Here is an 18,337-nt window from a genome sequence, read left to right as displayed (position 1 = left end):
CTTTCCCAAAACAAACACGCGTTTCTTCTTCTTCCTCTTTATCATCATCACCACTGCCAACCCTCTCCCTCTCTCTCTTTCCTTTGTTTCTTTTTTTTCATTATCTTTTCACAGACTTGGCCCTTCACAGCTGCAGAGGTCAATATGTTTCACACCATCTATCCTCTTAGTTTCAATTCCAGTGCTTATGAAACAATAAGCTAATTAGCCGTAATTTTAACCTAAAAACGTATGCTAACTTTACTGTATTACCCCTGACCTATTTAATTAATCTATCTATATATTAAAGTTAACCAGTAAGCTAATGTTAGCCCTAATTTTAACCTAAAAACGTATGCTAACTTTACTGTATTACCCCTGACCTATTTAATTAATTAATAGATAAACTTCAAAATCCTATTGTTGCTCATGAAGCTGATAACAAAACAACACAACACACGCGTTCACAACACACACGTTTTCTCTTTCCCAAAACAAACGCGCGTTTCTTCTTCTTCCTCTTTATCATCATCACCACCGCCAACCCTCTCCCTCTCTCTCTTTCCTTTGTTTCTTTTTTTTCATTATTTTTCACAGACTTGGCCCTTCACAGTTGCAAAGGTCAATATGTTTCACACCATCTATCCTCCTAGTTTCAATTCCAGTGCTTATGAAATTTTTAACCGTGTGTAAATCTTTCTATATTACAGATGTTGTACAATAGGAATATGCACGATCCGATCCAGCCTATACTCAACTTTTGAGACTTAAGTGGCGCACTTATCATGTGGAGTACCATCCTGAAGAGGTATTATAGGACATGTTTATATTTATTTCTGTTTTGTTTCACTTAATCCCTGTCATATTTTGGTTTGATATTTTCTTGCACGATTTTTACACGTAAATAACAATTTGTACAAGAGTCGGAATACTTTTTGACAGCATTTCGGTATAGTTATTTGACTTTAAATTGTTATTCCTGGCTTTACTTATCAGAATAGTGGTTTTCGGTGTTATCTTGCTGCCATATACATATACAAAGAAGTAATTTTCGATTATAATGGGATGGATACGCTCGAGCAAATGCATTGAAATTACAAAGAACTTATTTCCTCATTGATTTGGCTTATATCCTTAACACTAATATTTAACTCTCTCTCTGATTCAAAAAAAAAAAAAAACTCAATTTTCACTCTGAACTTTGTTCGTCCTCTCTCTCTCTCTCTCTCTCTCTCTCTCTCTCTCTCTATTATCTTCTTCTTTACCGTTCTAATCACTTTCCCTCAAAATCTCCTCCACCATTTATTTCATCTTATTTGTTCTCTCTTTAAGTTTTATGAATTTTGTTTTTTTCCTTAATTTATGGATAGTGCTACTGCTTGGTTTTAGTTCAAACATTGAAGATGATGGAGAATGATGCTTTGATGAGAAGGTGATACTTATGACATGTTTATTTCTCCTTCAGCTATTTCACATTTTCCTCTTTCCTTTTTGTTGTTTTGATTTAGTTTTTTTTATAGCTTTTATCTCATTATGTTGTGTATTTTTTGTTGGGGATTTTATTTTCAGAATTTGAGGCAGAGAAAGTGAACATGCAAAATGAGTAAGAGTATCTTTATGGTAATGGGTTTTAAGTTTTGAATTGAAAAATTGTGCATTTTGTTTGCTTCTTTAATTCATCTTCTTGATTGTTCCATCTATCTTGATTTTTATTCTTTCCATTCTGAAATGAATTTTCTAAAAAATCCTTATTGTTGGCAGAAAACTCGCTGTGATAGCTTAGACACTGGTGATTTACTGCTTTGGCTCAATGTCTTCTTCAAAATCTGACAGCCCTTTCATGTTTAGTGACTTCATCTATGGTGAGAGGTAACTTCTTGAGACATCACTGTTAGCGCTGGATCTTTAAGCTAGGGTTTCGATTTCAAAAATCATTGCAAAATTTACACGAGACTCTGTGAGGATCGAGTTCTGAGTTCTTATTTAGTTAAAATTTCAATCTCTTTTGACACGTAGATTTGGAATTGCAACATGATATTGGGACTGAAAGTTTTACTTTGTGTGACTTTTGTTGTGTGAAGTTAATTTCATCATTTTTCTACTGGTGATTTGGTTTTTTTAGTTTAATATAGGATGTTTGACAGGTCACACATTAACGAAGATGAATGACAAGGTTTGTCCAAAAACTGCTTGACAAACGAAATAGTGAACGCTAATAATTTGTTCTATATTCCGCTATTAGTTTATTCAACTTTGGTGTTAATACTCCGTGTTTCTTGACAAACGAAGTGTGATAACAATTAAAGTATGGGGTCTCTTTTTAATATTAATATTCGGTGTATCGCACTCTTCCATATACATAACATGTATCTTGAACGTGTTTAATTGCAAGTCATTCAACATCTTTTTTGTTGATTTTTTTAGGATTATGACTCATCATTTTTCGTCGTTCAACATCTTGAAATTTAGTTTTCTTTGTTCAGGTACAATCTTTGGTTCCTGCATTTGTAAATTCTACTAATAATTGCAAGTGGGAGGTTTGAAATGATGGTATGTCTTATTTTATTTTTTATTCATCATGTCTATGTTTCTCTGTTAAATGCAAAGGCTTGGCCCTTCAAAGCCACATTATCATTTAAACAACATAGGCAACAACTACATTCATTTTTTGTAGCGGCACACGGTGACGGTTTTGGTGGTGGTGATTTCCTGTAATCAAATATCGAAGCCTCCGAATCAGAATCAGCGCCGATCTTCTCCTTTTATATTGGCGAACGTTTTCCATGGTTCTCTTTTTATATTGTCCCTCATAGTTTATATAGTTTTTTTGGTTGCGATTGAGTGTACATCGGCAGAAATCAAGACTTTGTGTCTTTTGACAATTCTATTACATATCTGTTCATCTAAAATAGACACTTTATTAATTATCTATTTCTGTCGGTTGAATGGTTTTGCGGTAGCTAAATTCAACACTATGAAGCTTGAATGAAGACTGATTATTATGCAGCTTGAAAAAAAGCTACAATTAGAAGATATATTTAAGGCTTTGTGATCCTATTGGTTAAGTTATGTGGTTCACATATTCAATTTTACAACAAACGGGAAGGAGTTTGGCGCTCAAAATATGATATTACAAAATATGTGGTAGGCCATTAACACTATTGTTTTATTTTCAATCTTATGAAGTCCTAATATGCTCATTTTTTGTCAAAATTGTTTCTCCAGTCCTATGCTCCTGCAGAAGAGGCAGTTCTTTCATTCACACAGAGTTCATGTAATTAACTGTCTTAGATCTCATTGATTTTTTATTCACCTAAAGTACTTCCTAACATGCTTGGTGTATGGACTGTTTTATGTACAAGTTAATTTCTATAAGTGAATTGAAGATTCTTTTGATTTGATAACCATAGAGATCCCTTGCCTTTTCGGTTCAACAATTATCTGGCATCTCCATAAATGGATTTAATACTAAACTTTTAATCCTCATTTTGTAATTACCATTAGCTTTTAGAAATTTTATTTTATTTTATCTCTAACAAACAAGAGTGCATGAGGTCAATATTAACTGAAGTGCTACTGGTTTTCATGTCTTCAGAATTAACTAGATAATATATGGATTAAATCCATATAATTTGCATATTGTCTTAGCTTTAGCACTTGATATGGATTAGTAAGATAATGTATTTGATTTGTTTCTGAGTCCATTGCTCATTTTGTTGTGGGTTGATGAAGCCCATGACATTGGAACAAGTGTTATCAGACCGTGATAGCGAAGACAAAGTTTATGATGGAGTTGCTAACCTGGAAGATAGAAGGGTAAGATTAAAATATATTTCAAATTCTGTTTTTCTTCTTTGGCTTATTTCAAAATAATGCATTTATATTTTTGATTGTTACTTCTAGGCATGTTTTGTAGAATGAACATGGACATGTGGGTATGACATACTTTGTAAACAACCTTGAATAGTAGATAGGTATTTTAGCCCCTCTTTAATCGTAGTGGTAGGCACAAATTGGTCGAATTTTGTAATAAATAATGTTTGTTCTCTGTTTGCGTTTTTCATGCCTTTTTTACTTTTACATCAGGGCTGCTGATCTAACTAACACAACATGATCACATATAGTATAGCTATCTGGCTCTTGATTACAATGTTGAAATTATGCTGTTTCTTTTAAATTCTTAAAAGACCCTGTTCATTTTGATCTTTTTCTGTTCTAGATTTGTAGAAATTATCATTTTAAAAGTTGAATCACGACATCTACAAATAGAAAGAGGTAATTTGGATTTTCAGTAGGAATTGGCGAAAGTTTTCTAGGGTTCTCTTTTTATATTGTCCCTCATAGTTTCTATAGTTTTTTTGGTTGTGATTGAGTGTACGTCGGCAGAAATCACGACTATGTTTCTTTTGACAATTCTATGACATATCTGTTCATCTAAATTACACGTTATTCATTATCTATTTTTGCAGGTTGAATGGTTTTGCGGTAGTCAAATTTAACATTGTGAAGCTTGAATGAAGACTGATTATTAAGGCTTTGTGATCCTATTGGTTAAGGTATGTGGTTCACAAATTCAATTTGGTTTTAGGATTTTCTGTTCAAACTTTTTGTTTCCAATTTATGCCTCTGATATTTACCAAGAAAACAAGCATTTCTTCATGAATTTGATTTAGGTGATTTAAAATGTCAGCTGAATTTGATTAGCATAACATATGTTATAAAAATTTGATTGGAATACGAATTGTTGTTTTATTTCATTCTTGAGAAATGTAGTGTTCCTACTTCATATGTGCTACTGATTCGATTTGCAGGTATGATTGGCTATTCATAATTTGCAGGTTTGATTGGTAGAGGAGTATCCCACATAAAAGATTGCCATCTCATACCTATGATGAATGTTCAAAATGACCAACTTTTGAACCTTTATGTTTGTTGTATTTGATGAACATTTTATTTGGCTTCTTTTTCAATATTTTTTTTTTGCTCATTTGTGTTGCTTTAGGAGGTTCTTTCATCCTTTTATCTTTAGTTGAATTTTTGGATTTTCTACTTTAGTATTTTTATCGTCTTATAGATTTTTTTTGTTCTCCATCTTATATTAGCATAAGACATTCTTAGGCAATTTAAAGAAATTGTCTTGAAATCACTTGATTTGAATGGGAATTTTCTCTCAATTGGAAAACATTGAAATCATATATGACTGTATTAGGAAGTTAAAAGTTATAATTGTCTCTATGAATTGGAGAGCCGACCTGCAATACATGGTCCTCAAAGTGTTACTTTCTTTGTTAAATTTATTGTATATTGTGGTTGTTTGTGCAAAATTTAACCTGCCAATTTTGTAATTAACTTGAGTTCATGCTTTCAAGGAGTTAAGAGTAGTCCCTAATACGTTACTTTGAGAATAAATGATCTTTTTGTTATGTTACTGATTTTACTTTATGCTTTGTTGTAACAGATTCAAATGGACTTAGGATAATATTAAAAGAAAAAGTCAACAGGGTAGCTGATCAAGTGAACACATCTGTTCCATTGATGTCTAAAGTGATATTTTTTAGTCAAGAGCAATCTCTTAAACATGTTTGAATGTATCTGCCAACGTCTTTGTTTTCACGAGTGCGGTTATACGCTGCAATTTCAAGAGTTACTCCAAGAGAAAAGTTGAAGATTAGGATAACTAATGTGGTCTATGGACAAATATTTTGCAATTTATGATAACCAATGTTGTCTATAACTCATTCCCAAAAAATATGAATGTTTATTGCACTATGTTGAATGATAATACAATTTTGGGTTAATTATGTTTCTAGTCCCTGTAAAATAGCGACCTTGTAAGTTTAGTCCTTACTTAATTTTAATAGCATTTTTAGTACCTAATTTTGTTTTTTTGCCCTGAGTATTAGTCCCTACTCAATTCCAATTTGTTTAATTTATGCTTAAACTCTTAAATTTTTGAACAATTTTTTGCAGATATGTCTAGAACATTACTAAAAGTTCCTCCGCAAAAAATTATCGCAAAATTTGATTTCTACATCCAGATTTTATTACTTTTTATCTTTAACTTTTGTCGTTTTAAAAAATTCATATTTAATTCATTTCATGTCTGAAAATTCTAAATTTTAGTAAACGAACCTTTCATAGTGTTCTAATCTTGGCTCAAAAAAATCGTTCAAAAATTTAAGAGTTTAAGGATAATTAATCAAACTTTGTTTTAGCAGGGACTAAAATTATAAGTAATTTTTTTTTATAGGGACTAAAAATATTAATGCTATTAAAATTAAGTAAGGACTAAACTTATAAGGTCGCTATTTTATAGGGACTAGAAACATAATTAACCCTACAATTTTTTCCACATGACTTATCTAACATCAATGGGTATATATAATTTATTGGTGTCTATTGCAGTCCAAAAAACCCGTGCGTCGCACGACTCAAATGTGTGCTATAGATTTTGGCTTTGAAATTGTTTCCACTCAGACATTCTTCAATGATTTTTTTATTTTCTTTTGCGATTTAGGCTTTGTTTTAATATACCAATTGTAAGTTTGACCCAATGACTCAAAAAATGAATGTTGAATTGCAGGCATGAAAAAACAAAATGAATGTTTGCACTAAAAAATGATGGCATTAAAATTATAAGTTGTAATTGAGCTATTAAACTTTATTTTGGCCTACTACATTTGCAATTTATAGGACCCGTGCGGTAGCACGGGTGGATTGTCTAGTGTTTTTCTAAAGATGTGGGAGCAGGCGACATGCTCTTCCTTCGGAAGTGTATAACCTAATTACTCACGCTAGACCAATAATGGCTTCTACTTGCTTAACAAAGTGGAGCAACTTTATCCACTTCACATTATTAAATAATTACATACGATTCTGAAAGTATATGTCTGGACGATATAAAAACTCTTGATTTAATCGAAAACACACATCTTGACATCACAAAAATTAGGGTTTTATGTGTACATCCGAAGTGATTTGGAATTGGAGTGAAGGAAAAAAATGCATCTATATATATGGGGGCTGCTAACATACTCCCTCCCAAAAACATGAACGAGTAAGTTAGCAAGTCTACTCCCACTTGTTTTTTTACCAAAACACCCACTTGTTACTTGTTTAAAATAGTTTTAAGGTAAGGATAATTGAGTAATTTAGTTTTTAAACAAAAAAAAAAAGTCAATAACCGTTTCCGAGATTTTAGTATGTGTGTGTTTCGTTGGATTTATTTTTTTCCTCATAATAAAGCCACAGCTTGTTTTGTACAAAAAAAAAAAAAAAGCCACAACTTGTTTGCTTTGATCAATAAATAAGTCGACTGAGGCTTGTAATTATTATATTTTTTTGAAGAAATTGAGGTTTGTATTTTTAATAAGCTTGTGTTCTTTATATGACAAAAAATTGCAAAGTAATTTAACACCCCAAATTGGAGTGAATTTGTTTCATACTTCTTCGATTCATGTGTGTTTGGTAAAAATAAGCTATAAGCTAGCTGATAGCTGATAAGTTAGCTGATAGCTGAAAAGTTAGCTTATAGCTGATGACTGATAGCTGATAGCTTATAGCTGAAAAAGCTCGCTTATTAAAATTAATGTGTTTGGTAAAATTGGTTGTTGAAGTAGCTGATAAATATAAAAAGACATAAAAGTACATATCTATTTTATTTTGTTTATAAACAATTTTACTTAATATATTTATTTTGAAATAAAATATTTTAATTAATTTCATCTTTAAAATGGTAAATGTGGTATTAAATTAAATTGTGATTTTTGTGTAATTAAACTTTTTAACTTTGATATAATATATCTTTTTTAAAAGAACTTTCATATAATATATCTTTTTAATTTTTTGCAAATTATATTGTTTTATTTGAAATTATAAATAGTATGTAAATAATAGATTGCAAGAGGGTCTTTATGTATAAATGGAAAAAAGAAAGTGCATGACTGTTAAGCAAACCGAAAAAGTAAAAAGAAAAAAAAAGTGGCAGTTACTTTGATTACGTGGGTTTAGTGGTCACTTATTTTTTAAAATAAATAAGGTTAAAAATGGAAGAAAGTATAAAAAGCTAAAAGTTATAAGCTAAAAAGCTACTTGAATTAGCTTCTTAAAAAACGTATAAGCTAGTGAAAAAAGCTTTTTACCAAACACATCTCATTTTATCAAAACAAGCTTATAAGCTAGTCCAACAAGCTATAAGCTAGCTTTTTTTACGTTATCAAACACTATCTGAAAAGTCGTTATTCTACGGGTGTGTTTGGTAAAATTAAGCTATAAGCTAGCTGATAGCTGAAAAGCTTACTGATTAAATTAAAGTGTTTGGTAAAATTAGCTTTTGAAGTTAGTAATAAATATAAAATGACTTAAAAGTACATATATGTTTAAAGTATTATAAATTTAATTTATAAAAAAATTTAACTTTTTTTTACTCATAAATAATTTAACTAAGAATTTATCTTAATAATTTTAATTTATTTCAAAATATTTTTATGGAAAATTATTTCTTTGATTTATATTGGTAAATGTGTTCAAAGAAAAAAATAATGATAAATATTTACTGATATTTTTTATGAAGGAATAAATAAATATTTAGATATGAATTTAATAGGAAGTGACCGTGTAAAAAAAAATCAAATCTAGAACAATATTTCAACCAACAGGAACAAAAAAAAAAATAGAAAACAATATAAAACAAGCTGCAAATAAAATTAAGCACTACGTGGGAAGTTTTTTCCTGTTACATGGGTAGTTTTTTTAATAAAAAATAATAGGCTTAAATATGGAAATGGTCCCTGCAAATATCTGGCGTTTTGGTTTTAGTCCCTGTAAAAATACTTTTTGGTTTTAGTCCTTGCAAATATAGAATATTTGGTTTTGGTCCTTGGTATTTTGTTTTAATCCTTGTAAAATCATTTCATATTGAAATTTGTCCCTATAATATTCATTTTAGTCCTCATTTTGAGGGACTAAAATCAAATATTCTACATATTACAAGGACCAAATCCAATATGAATCAATTTTACAAGGACTAAAACAAAATACCAAGGACCAAAACCAAATTTTTTATATTTACAGGGACTAAAACCAAAAAAATATTTTTACAGGGACTAAAACCAAAATGTCAGATATTTGCGGGGACTATTTACATATTTAAGCCAAAATAATATTAAAGGTTAAAAATAGAACAAAATGTAAAAAGCTACAAGCTATAAGCTCAAAAGCTACTTGGATTAGCTTCTTAAAAAACGATATAAGCTAGTGAGAAAAGCTCTTTACCAAACACATCTCATTCTATCAATACAAGCTTATAAGCTAGTCCAACAAACTATAAGCTAACTTTTTTATGTTACCAAACACAGCCGTACATTTGGTCACTACATGGGATAGCTTCAGTTTAAAAAAAAATAAAAAATTCCTATGAAGCCACGTCGATACAAAAACGTTTCCACAAAAAACACAACGTAAAAAAAATAAGTTTTTTTCGTTTTGAAAGAGTAAAAAAAAGTTGTTTCTGTTACTTGTTAAAAAAAAAAAACCTTGATGTTTTTTTTTTTACCTAAACAAAATTAACTATTATCATTAATTATCCAATGTTCAATGCAAAGAAGGATAAAAATCAAAAATATGGTGACTAGCCCAAGAACAGGCCGCCCTAGCTAAACTATGAGCAACCATGTTCGCTTGTCTCCTAACAAACTTCACCTCAAAATTGGAATGTAAAGATAACTAATAAATAATACTAGAAACAATAGCATAGAATTCTGAATCACCCTGGCACGGAGACGATAGAGCTTGCACTAGAGTAGATGAGTCGGACTCGAAGACAACCCGGTCCCATCTGTTCGCATCGGCAAAGTGAAGAGCCTCGAGTAAGGCTACTGCCTCCCCCTCCAAAACTGTCATATTTGCCCACTGCCATTTTGTTTGAGCCCGAATAAATTGACGCGGGAGTCTCTAACACAACACACAAAAGATGTAATATGGTTACGGTCATGGAACGCGGCATCCACATTACACTTCAACCATGACTCGCGTGGTTTCTCCCAAATGGAGCTGTTACCTTGCACTCTATTCTGTCCGTGTTGCACAACCGGTTGACGAGGATGTTTATGAACCTCTTGCCATTGCTGCCATGCATCTAGTGCCGTCCTCCCAATGCTTGTTGAAGTATGATAAGCGGCATTCCAAATGAATCATTACGTGCAACCCAAATTTGCCAAAGAAGTGAAGCCACCCGACCAGCAATGTCTCTGCTTTCGGAACGACATATATCAAAAACAAAATCTGCCAAACTGCTCACAGTTCCAACTCGCGGTTGCAGCACAGTCGAAAGGCCTGCCCAATACCAACTCTCACGCACCACCAGACAACCAACAAAAGCATGCCAATCATCCTCAACATCCGTATGATACCAGGGACATATCACCTCACATTGTACATGTCGTGATTGTAGTCGGAGACGCGTCGGGACACACCCTCTGCAAATCCTCCATAACAAATTACGTGCTTTGTGAGGGGAATTCACATTCCAAATTCTATGCCACTCTCCTTCAACATGGAACCGATCAGTATGTAACAACTCCATCATAGCAAGTTTATAACCAGTCTTAACAGTATACCTCCCGTTACGTTCTATCATCCACACTATTTTATCATTCTGAACTTCTGCAAAGAGTGGTATGTCGAGAATAGCTTGCACCATATCATCTGGAAACAGAGATTCAAGTTTATCAATATCCCAACCCCGTTCCTCATCAACCATCAAATCAGACACACGCAAACTATACACACCCTGACTTTGTGGGGATTGAATCCAGCTACCATGACCACCTCGAACCCATGGATCATTCATCACGCTGACCTGCTGCCCATTTCCAATTGTCCACCTACACCCATATAAAAGTAAGTGACGTGAATTCCAAATACTCCGCCAAGCAAAGCTCGGGTTGTGTCTGAGTTTAGCACCCAAAAACGAGGAACGTGGAAAGTACCTCGATTTAAAGACTCTAGCAACCAGAGATTCAGGTTTAGACAGAAAGCTCCATCCTTGCTTAGCTACCATAGCGAGATTAAAAACTTTGAAATTCTGAAACCCCATTCCACCAAATTCTTTGGGGCATGCCACACGTTCCCATGCCATCCATTTAATCCCTCGGTTGTTACTCCTTCCTCCCCACCAAAACGCATTGATCATATTTTCAATATCATCCATAATTGAATTCGGCAAAAGATAAATACTCATTATGTATGAAGGAATAGATTGTAACACAGATTTGATCATAACTTCCTTTCCCGCCTTCGATAATGCGCGTCCCCTTCATGCATTTATTCGTTTCCAAATACGATCCTTGATAAAAGAAAAAACAGACCTCTTATCTCTACCAATCATCGAAGGTAACCCCAAATACTTTCCGGTACCCATCACATGTCGGACACCAATAATGTTTGACAAATCCTTCTGCACCGCCTCACTCATATTACGACTAAAAAACACCTCAGACTTTGATAAGTTAATTTCTTGACCATATGCTACCTCATAAGTTTTAAGAATAGTAAGTAAACGTTGTGCTTCCACCACATTGGCCCTGCAAAACAAGAAACAATCGTCTGCAAACAACAGATGGGACACCACTGGTGCACCGCGACAAACTTGTACCCCATGGATATCACCTCTATTAATAGCCTTATGTATTAGAGTCGAGAGACCCTCAGCCACCAATATGAATAAATATGGTGATAACGGGTCACCTTGGCGCAACCCTCGGTCGGGTACAATAGGCCCCACCCTGTCAAAGTTCATAAGCACCGAATAAGTAACAGAACTAACACACATCATCATCCATTGGACCCATTTCTCACTGAACCCCATTCGCATAAGCACACCAGGAAGAAACCCCCAATCCACTCTATCATAAGCCTTGCTAATATCAATCTTAAGAGCCAATTCCCCTCTCCATCCCTTCGTCTTCCTCTTCATTGAGTGGATTATCTCGGTAGCAATTAACGTGTTGTCCAGTATAGAACGGCCCTCAACAAACGCCGACTGCTCCTCTGACACACATTTATCCAAACATCGTTTCAGTCGATTAGCGAGCAACTTCGACACCATCTTATACAACACATTACAAAGAGATATAGGCCTACGATCTTTCATATTATCCGGGTCTTCGCACTTCGAAATCAAACATATATTTGTTTCTGAAAGGTTTGAAGGGAAGTAACCGCGATCCAACCAAGAAACCACTGCCTGAAAAATATCATCACCACACACATGCCAAAATCTCTGATAAAATGCCGGATTAAAACCATATGGACCTGGGGACTTGTCCGGTTGCATCTGAAAAAGAGCTTGACGCAATTCTTCTTTTGTAATAGGTGCTGTAAGCATTATATTGTCATCCATCGACACACACTGACTCATCAAATCCAGCACCGGTTCATGCACACCTGCATTTGCAGCAAATAGTTGCTCAAAATAACCTTGTGCCACGATACACATATCCTCTTGAGACGTAGCAATCCTCCCATCATCCGTTCAGAGCTTACTAACCTTCTTCCCTTTGCTGTGGGCTACCGCAGATGTATGAAAGAACTTAGTATTCATGTCCCCTTCCTTCAACCAGTGCATTTTCGCTCTTTGCTTCCAAAAGGCCTCCTCCTGTACAAGTAGTCGAGCATGCTTTGCCTGAGTTTCGACATATTGTGTACGCATTATACCATTCGGCTGGTTACGAAGCTCCTCTAATATATGAACACATTGGTTAATTTCTTCCTTAAACTGAACTCTCTTCCTCCTACCCTAGCTTTGCAACTTCGTAGAACAATTCATAACTCTATCACTGAGCTCCAACCCCCTAGTACCACCCCAGCCATCCACCACCAGCTCCTCAATATCGTCCTCTAGGAGCCAGCTGTTTTCAAATTTAAAAGAATAATTATACCTCTGACGAACCGTAGGTATAGAGAAACTTATTAGAGAAACTTATTTCAGGAAAAAAAGGTTGCAAAGCTATTAGAGGAGCTTCAGGAAAATTTGGATTTCAGGAAAAACTTATTAGAGAAACTGTTGAGGAGCTTCTTCATGTTGGTCTTATTTTCTTGGAAAAAAAGGTTTTGATTTTGCAATGTTTTGTTTCACTCTTGAATTTTTTTTAGATTTTTCATTGTTTTTGCAGGTTTATGAAGGAAATCAAGGATGGCCCTTTATTGAAGTGGACTCTTACAAGCTGCTAATTGAAACTATTCTTTCGAAACAACAAACTTGTGTTGAAGACAAGGTCAGCATTTTATAATTGTGTTCATTTGTTGACCGTTATATTATTCTGTTTCAATGTGATTCCATAAAGCAATAGTCACTCGTCTATTTAGATCTTTAAACAATTCTTAATACATCAAATTAGTCACTCAATTATTATCATAATGGATGAGAGTGTGATAGTTTAGGTACTAACTTTATTGGTTGAGAATAGTTTAGAGGCTGTTTATATGTTTATACTCTCTTTGTCCCTAATATTTAGTTCTTGTAGTATTTTTTTTATTTTTTTTTAAATTAAGAAACAATCAATATTTAGTTCTTGTAGTATTGACTTTTAAATTAAGAAACAATCAATATAAACAAACATGTATTAATTTAACCAAGTGATTGAACTCAAATAATCAAGGTCTTTCTACGGTGAGCCTTAGGGTTAATGACCGAAATAAACTTGTACAAATACTATTATTCTGTAATTGATAATGAAATAGGATAGAGTATAGTTTAGGGACCAATTTAGTGCAAGTTTGGATCGGTGATGGGATTGTCAAAATCATTGTAAGCCACCACAATTTTTTCAAAAACTACACTTTGTAGTTTCAATTTCAACACCGTGATTTTGACAATTAGTTTATACATTGATCTTCTTATAAAGGTTTGGATAGTGACTTCATTCCAATGCTTGCTCCTCTGTAACTTGTGGCCATGTTTTGGTCCCTATCCTCAAGATAATATGGAGAAAAGAAATATTATGGGTTTTTTTTGAGATTCTTGGGGTTTAGGTAACAGCACTGACTACTAAAAATTTCTAGCATTTAACACTCAGAAGGGAAACTTTGTTTAAAGCTTTCACTTGAACAACACACTATTAGACACCTACATCATGTCATGTCATACTGATACTTTGTGGTTATATTTAATCACTTCCATTTTTTTAGCTTTTTATTGGTGTTTGCACCCACGTGCTAGTGTCATGTTTGGTGTTTGCGTCTTATCCAGTGCTTCATATTTAGATATTGAGTCAACATAGATTGTTAGGCAGATGATCATTTTTATAATTTGAACTAATAACAAGAAAAATGGTAATTCTTTATAGGATGATACAAGAAGGGATGTTGTTGGTGAGACATCATCAGCTGCTATACAAGAAAGCAATGATGAAACAGTACTTGACAGTAATTCTATGATTGAATCCACAAAACCAAGTGACAAAAGTAGATATAGACCTTGCTATGGATGGATTAGTGATGATGACAACGTGGACCTTATATATTTTCCAGTTCCACGATTACCTAGACATATAGAGAAGTTGATTGGAAAGAGTGTAGCTCTCGAAAGACCAAGGCGCAAGAGTAGATGGGACGAAAAACCAGACGATATGTGAATGTTATGCTCCCTCAATCCCAAAATAAGGGAATCATTTGTTCATTTCACATATAATAAGAAAAATGTATAAGTGAAATAGAGAGAAAATTGGTTTTAAGTGTCTTTGTCAAATATTAGTGCATTTATCATGATCGTAAATGCAAAGAGGGAGATATTGAAAAGGGTAATTAATAATGCATTGAAAAGTGAATAAATCAATTATATTGGAAAAATTTCTTTTTACAAATGTGTCATTTGTTATGGGACAAAAGGAATATTTGTTAATGAATGAATATCTTGGGTCTTGTTTGTTTTTGTTCTTGTATGCCAGTTACGGATTATAAGGGAGCAATATTTTGTTCATGATGAATATTGCATTGACTAGTTTTTCTGCTCCTTGGAGTTTCGAAGGAACTCTAAGTTATCATCAGTAAGTAGTAACACGTTATTCAGAGCTATAAGGGAGCAATATTTTGTTCATGATGAATTGTTCATGATGAATATTGAATATTCAGAGTTATAGCTGCTTTATGGTGCAACAATTGTCCTAAACATAATTGTTCCTATAATTGCTGCACTATAAAGCAGCTAAGAGGATCAAGGTTTGCTATTGATAACCATTGTCTTAACAGAACATATAAATACATGAATTATATGTTTAGATTTAAAGCGCAGTGGAATGCAAACGAGAAAGAGAATAAAAGAAAAGTTATGGATAGGAGTTTGTAATTGTAAAATGAGTGTTTTGGGAAGCGACTTAGTAAAAGTCTTTGGTGGAGAAGTTTTCCACCATAAAGAATAGATGTAGCCCGAAGCGAGGACGAAAGGGTGAACTACTATAAAATTTTGGTGTCGTTTCTCTTCGATTTTCTCTTCAATGTTGTTAATCATGTATATGAATGCTTGACAAATTGTTAGAATAGAAATTGAATGTGATTTTGTTTCAACTTATTAAACTTGACTTAATTCATTGAATTAGGTTTTCAATTAATCCATATTGATCACATTTGAGTTCAATCTATTGTCAATTTATCAAACATATATACATTATGTTCATTTGTATAATTGTATAATTGCTTTTAGGTTTGGTTTGGGATTTGCCTTGTTTTGTACTTTGTGTGAGATTTATCAATAATAGATTGTATTAAGATTCGACTTTGAATCTCTCAATTCCTAGCGAATCTTACTATTACTACATAGTTTTATTAATTACTTTTGCCATTGTTGGAACAAAATGTGTTTAACATTACCACCTTAAGTTTTGATGATAACAAAGTATTAAAATGTCAATTGGATATGCTAATAATTGTCCAAGTGTGCAGGACCATAGACAAAACATTATAAGTCTTAAAGTCAAGCATTGGTTTTGAAAGAACAAATGAGAGCAATGAAATTTACAAAAAGAAGCTTATGTTGCAAGATAGAGTCTGAAGACCAACAGAGTCTGAAGACCATCAGAAGCTGACGTCATCAGAGTGTCTGAAGATCATCAGAAGCTGAAGTTCATCAGAGTCTGAAGACTGGAAGCTGAAGTTAGTTAAAAGTTGTTATTCTGAATTCATATCATTGTAGAAGGAATAGAAGCCTGGAGCAACAACTATTTTAGAGGAATTAGAAGGAATTGAATGCTTATCCACTGAAGAGCGTAGGAAAAGGACAATAGTACAATTATACAACCACTACTCCACTATTCCACTCTTCATGTCTGCAATAGTACAAGATAACAGCTACATCTAAGCTGGTTATTCTCTATTCAAGTAATGAATATGAAATTGTTCCCTCATAGGACAATAACCAAATCAAGCAACAGATCATTGATGATTATCAAGCGTCAACAACGACTCTTTTGATGTGTTGAAAAAGAGAATCACAACAATTTTACTAGTGCCAAAACTCATTTGCTATGTTTACTTCCTTGTGTTCAAACTATGAAGGTAACAAGAAAGTCAAATAAGCCAAAGCTACTATGCTTGTCAATCAATATGAGTTGTTCATGATGAAAGATGATGAAATCATTGGCGATATGTACTAAAGGTTTTAGACTCTAGTCTCTGGACTTTAGGTACTAAAGAAAAGTTATGTTGCTTCTGATCATGTGAACAAGATTTTAAGGAGCTTAGCTGCAAGATGGAGACCTAAAATTACTGCTATTGAGGAAGCTAAGGATCTTAACACTCTTAGTGTTGAAGATCTTATAAGCTCTCTCAAATGTCATGAGATTGGTCTCAATGAGCAAGAACCTGCTAGAAAGCCAAAGACTATTGCACTTAAGTCTAAAGGAAAGCATTCACAAGCTCTCAAAGCAAATGAGTCTGAAGAAGATGTTGGGAATTATGATGAAGACCCTGTTGTTGTTGAGAAAATGGCTATGCTCTCCAACAAACTTCAGTATTTGGCTAGGAAGAACAAGAAGTTCTTGAGCAAAAGTAGTGGCTACAAAGGATCAAGAAAAGAAGATCAAAAAGGCTGTTTCAACTGCAAGAAACCTGGACACTTCATTGCTGATTGTCCTAACCTGCAGAAAGAGAAATCTAAAGAAAAATCGACGAAACCAACCTTCAAATCCAACAAGTTCAGAAGACAGATCAATCAGAGTCTGATGGCTAGGGAGATTTGGATAGTGAGTCAGGGTCTGATAAGGATGATGCTAAAGATGAAGCAAATGTGGCTGTGGGGTTAGTGGCAACAATAGCTTCAGAAGCTGAACCTGAAACAGACTCTAAGGATGAAGATGTGGTATATTCTAAAATTCCCAAAAGTGAACTTATTGAGTCTCTTAAAGAGCTTCTCTCACACTTTGAATACATATCCAATGAGTTGAAAGATTTAAAAGAAAAATTTGTTGATTTATTAAAACAACAAGAAAAGACTCTGTTGGATCTGAAAGAGTCTGAAAAAGAACTTGATGGTTATGATTTCATCTTTACTACTAATGCATCTCTTTGCAAAGAATTTTCTAAGTTAATGCATGATAAGTTTGAAATGAGCATGATGGGAGAATTGAAGTTCTTTCTTGGAATTCAAATCAATCAATGCAAAGATGGAGTGTATGTCCATTAATCAAAGTATACCAAGGAGCCTCTGAGACAACACTTGAACTTGTTGTTTTAGAAAACCAACAACAACCTGAAACCCTAAACCAAATGGCCTCTGAAACTTGCACTAAAATGATTATTCATCTAGATTTCAAGCCAGACTCTCCCCTCCAATAAATTCTTGAAACCACCTCAACTGATCAATCATTATTTGATGCTAGTACTTCAATATCAGAAGACCTAACACATGTTGTCCAACCAATCAATTCTGCTCAACCTGAGAACTCATTACAAACTGACATTGATACCTTGTTCAACAAACCTTCATTTCTTGAACTTGGGATTCAATATCAAACCAACTCTTGATATATCCAACATGGATATATCAAACTCTGATGATGAAGATGTAAGAGTCATTTATGCTAACCTTGATACACCCTCAACTTCAACTTCTCGAATTAACCAAGACATACCCTCAACCCTTGCACCTCAAACCATCAATGTCTCACCACCTCCTACCCTGTTACTTGGTTCTATTGTACTGAAAGAGGTTTGTGAGAACATTTTTGAGGATCTGAACAGACTTGTCAAAGCTAGAAATGATGCAGTTCACACTGAGAATTATGAAGACAAATGGATTGCTCTCAGAGAAGTAGTAGACAAAGTCTTCAATGACTTGCAGAGATTTTCTGTTGAAGCTCAAAATCAA

The 18,337-nt window shown here is 33.6% G+C and overlaps 1 protein-coding gene and 1 long non-coding RNA gene across 15 annotated transcripts; both read left to right on the top strand.

Moving 5' to 3' along the window:
* Positions 1-5,851, top strand: LOC146915582 (uncharacterized). Of its 14 annotated transcripts, none has more exons than XR_015014655.1 (11): positions 2-138; positions 690-787; positions 1,350-1,411; positions 1,549-1,599; positions 1,741-1,848; positions 2,463-2,529; positions 2,654-3,123; positions 3,205-3,253; positions 3,712-3,795; positions 4,449-4,535; positions 4,791-5,070. It is a non-coding gene; the product is annotated as an uncharacterized LOC146915582 (long non-coding RNA). The 14 variants fall into 14 exon arrangements; XR_015014657.1 differs by lacking the exon at positions 2-138 and adding an exon at positions 399-600 and having other exon boundaries at positions 1,369-1,411; XR_015014654.1 differs by lacking the exon at positions 2-138 and adding an exon at positions 403-600.
* A 6,873-nt stretch (positions 5,852-12,724) lies between these two features.
* On the top strand, positions 12,725-14,908 carry LOC146915581 (uncharacterized). The gene is made up of 4 exons (XM_085721384.1): positions 12,725-12,833; positions 12,968-13,059; positions 13,152-13,253; positions 14,325-14,908. Exons 1-4 carry the CDS (start codon positions 12,725-12,727, stop codon positions 14,610-14,612), a joined length of 591 nt encoding a protein of 196 aa, XP_085577510.1. The 3' UTR covers positions 14,613-14,908.
* The last annotated feature ends 3,429 nt before the right edge of the window (positions 14,909-18,337 follow it).

Source organism: Medicago sativa, chromosome 6, assembly GCF_051527215.1.
Source record: "Medicago sativa cultivar Bolivia chromosome 6, Bolivia_mono, whole genome shotgun sequence".
Taxonomy (NCBI): Eukaryota; Viridiplantae; Streptophyta; class Magnoliopsida; order Fabales; family Fabaceae; genus Medicago; species Medicago sativa.
The sequence above is the reverse complement of the archived record's forward strand: the minus strand, read 5'-3'. Positions and strand labels throughout refer to the sequence as shown.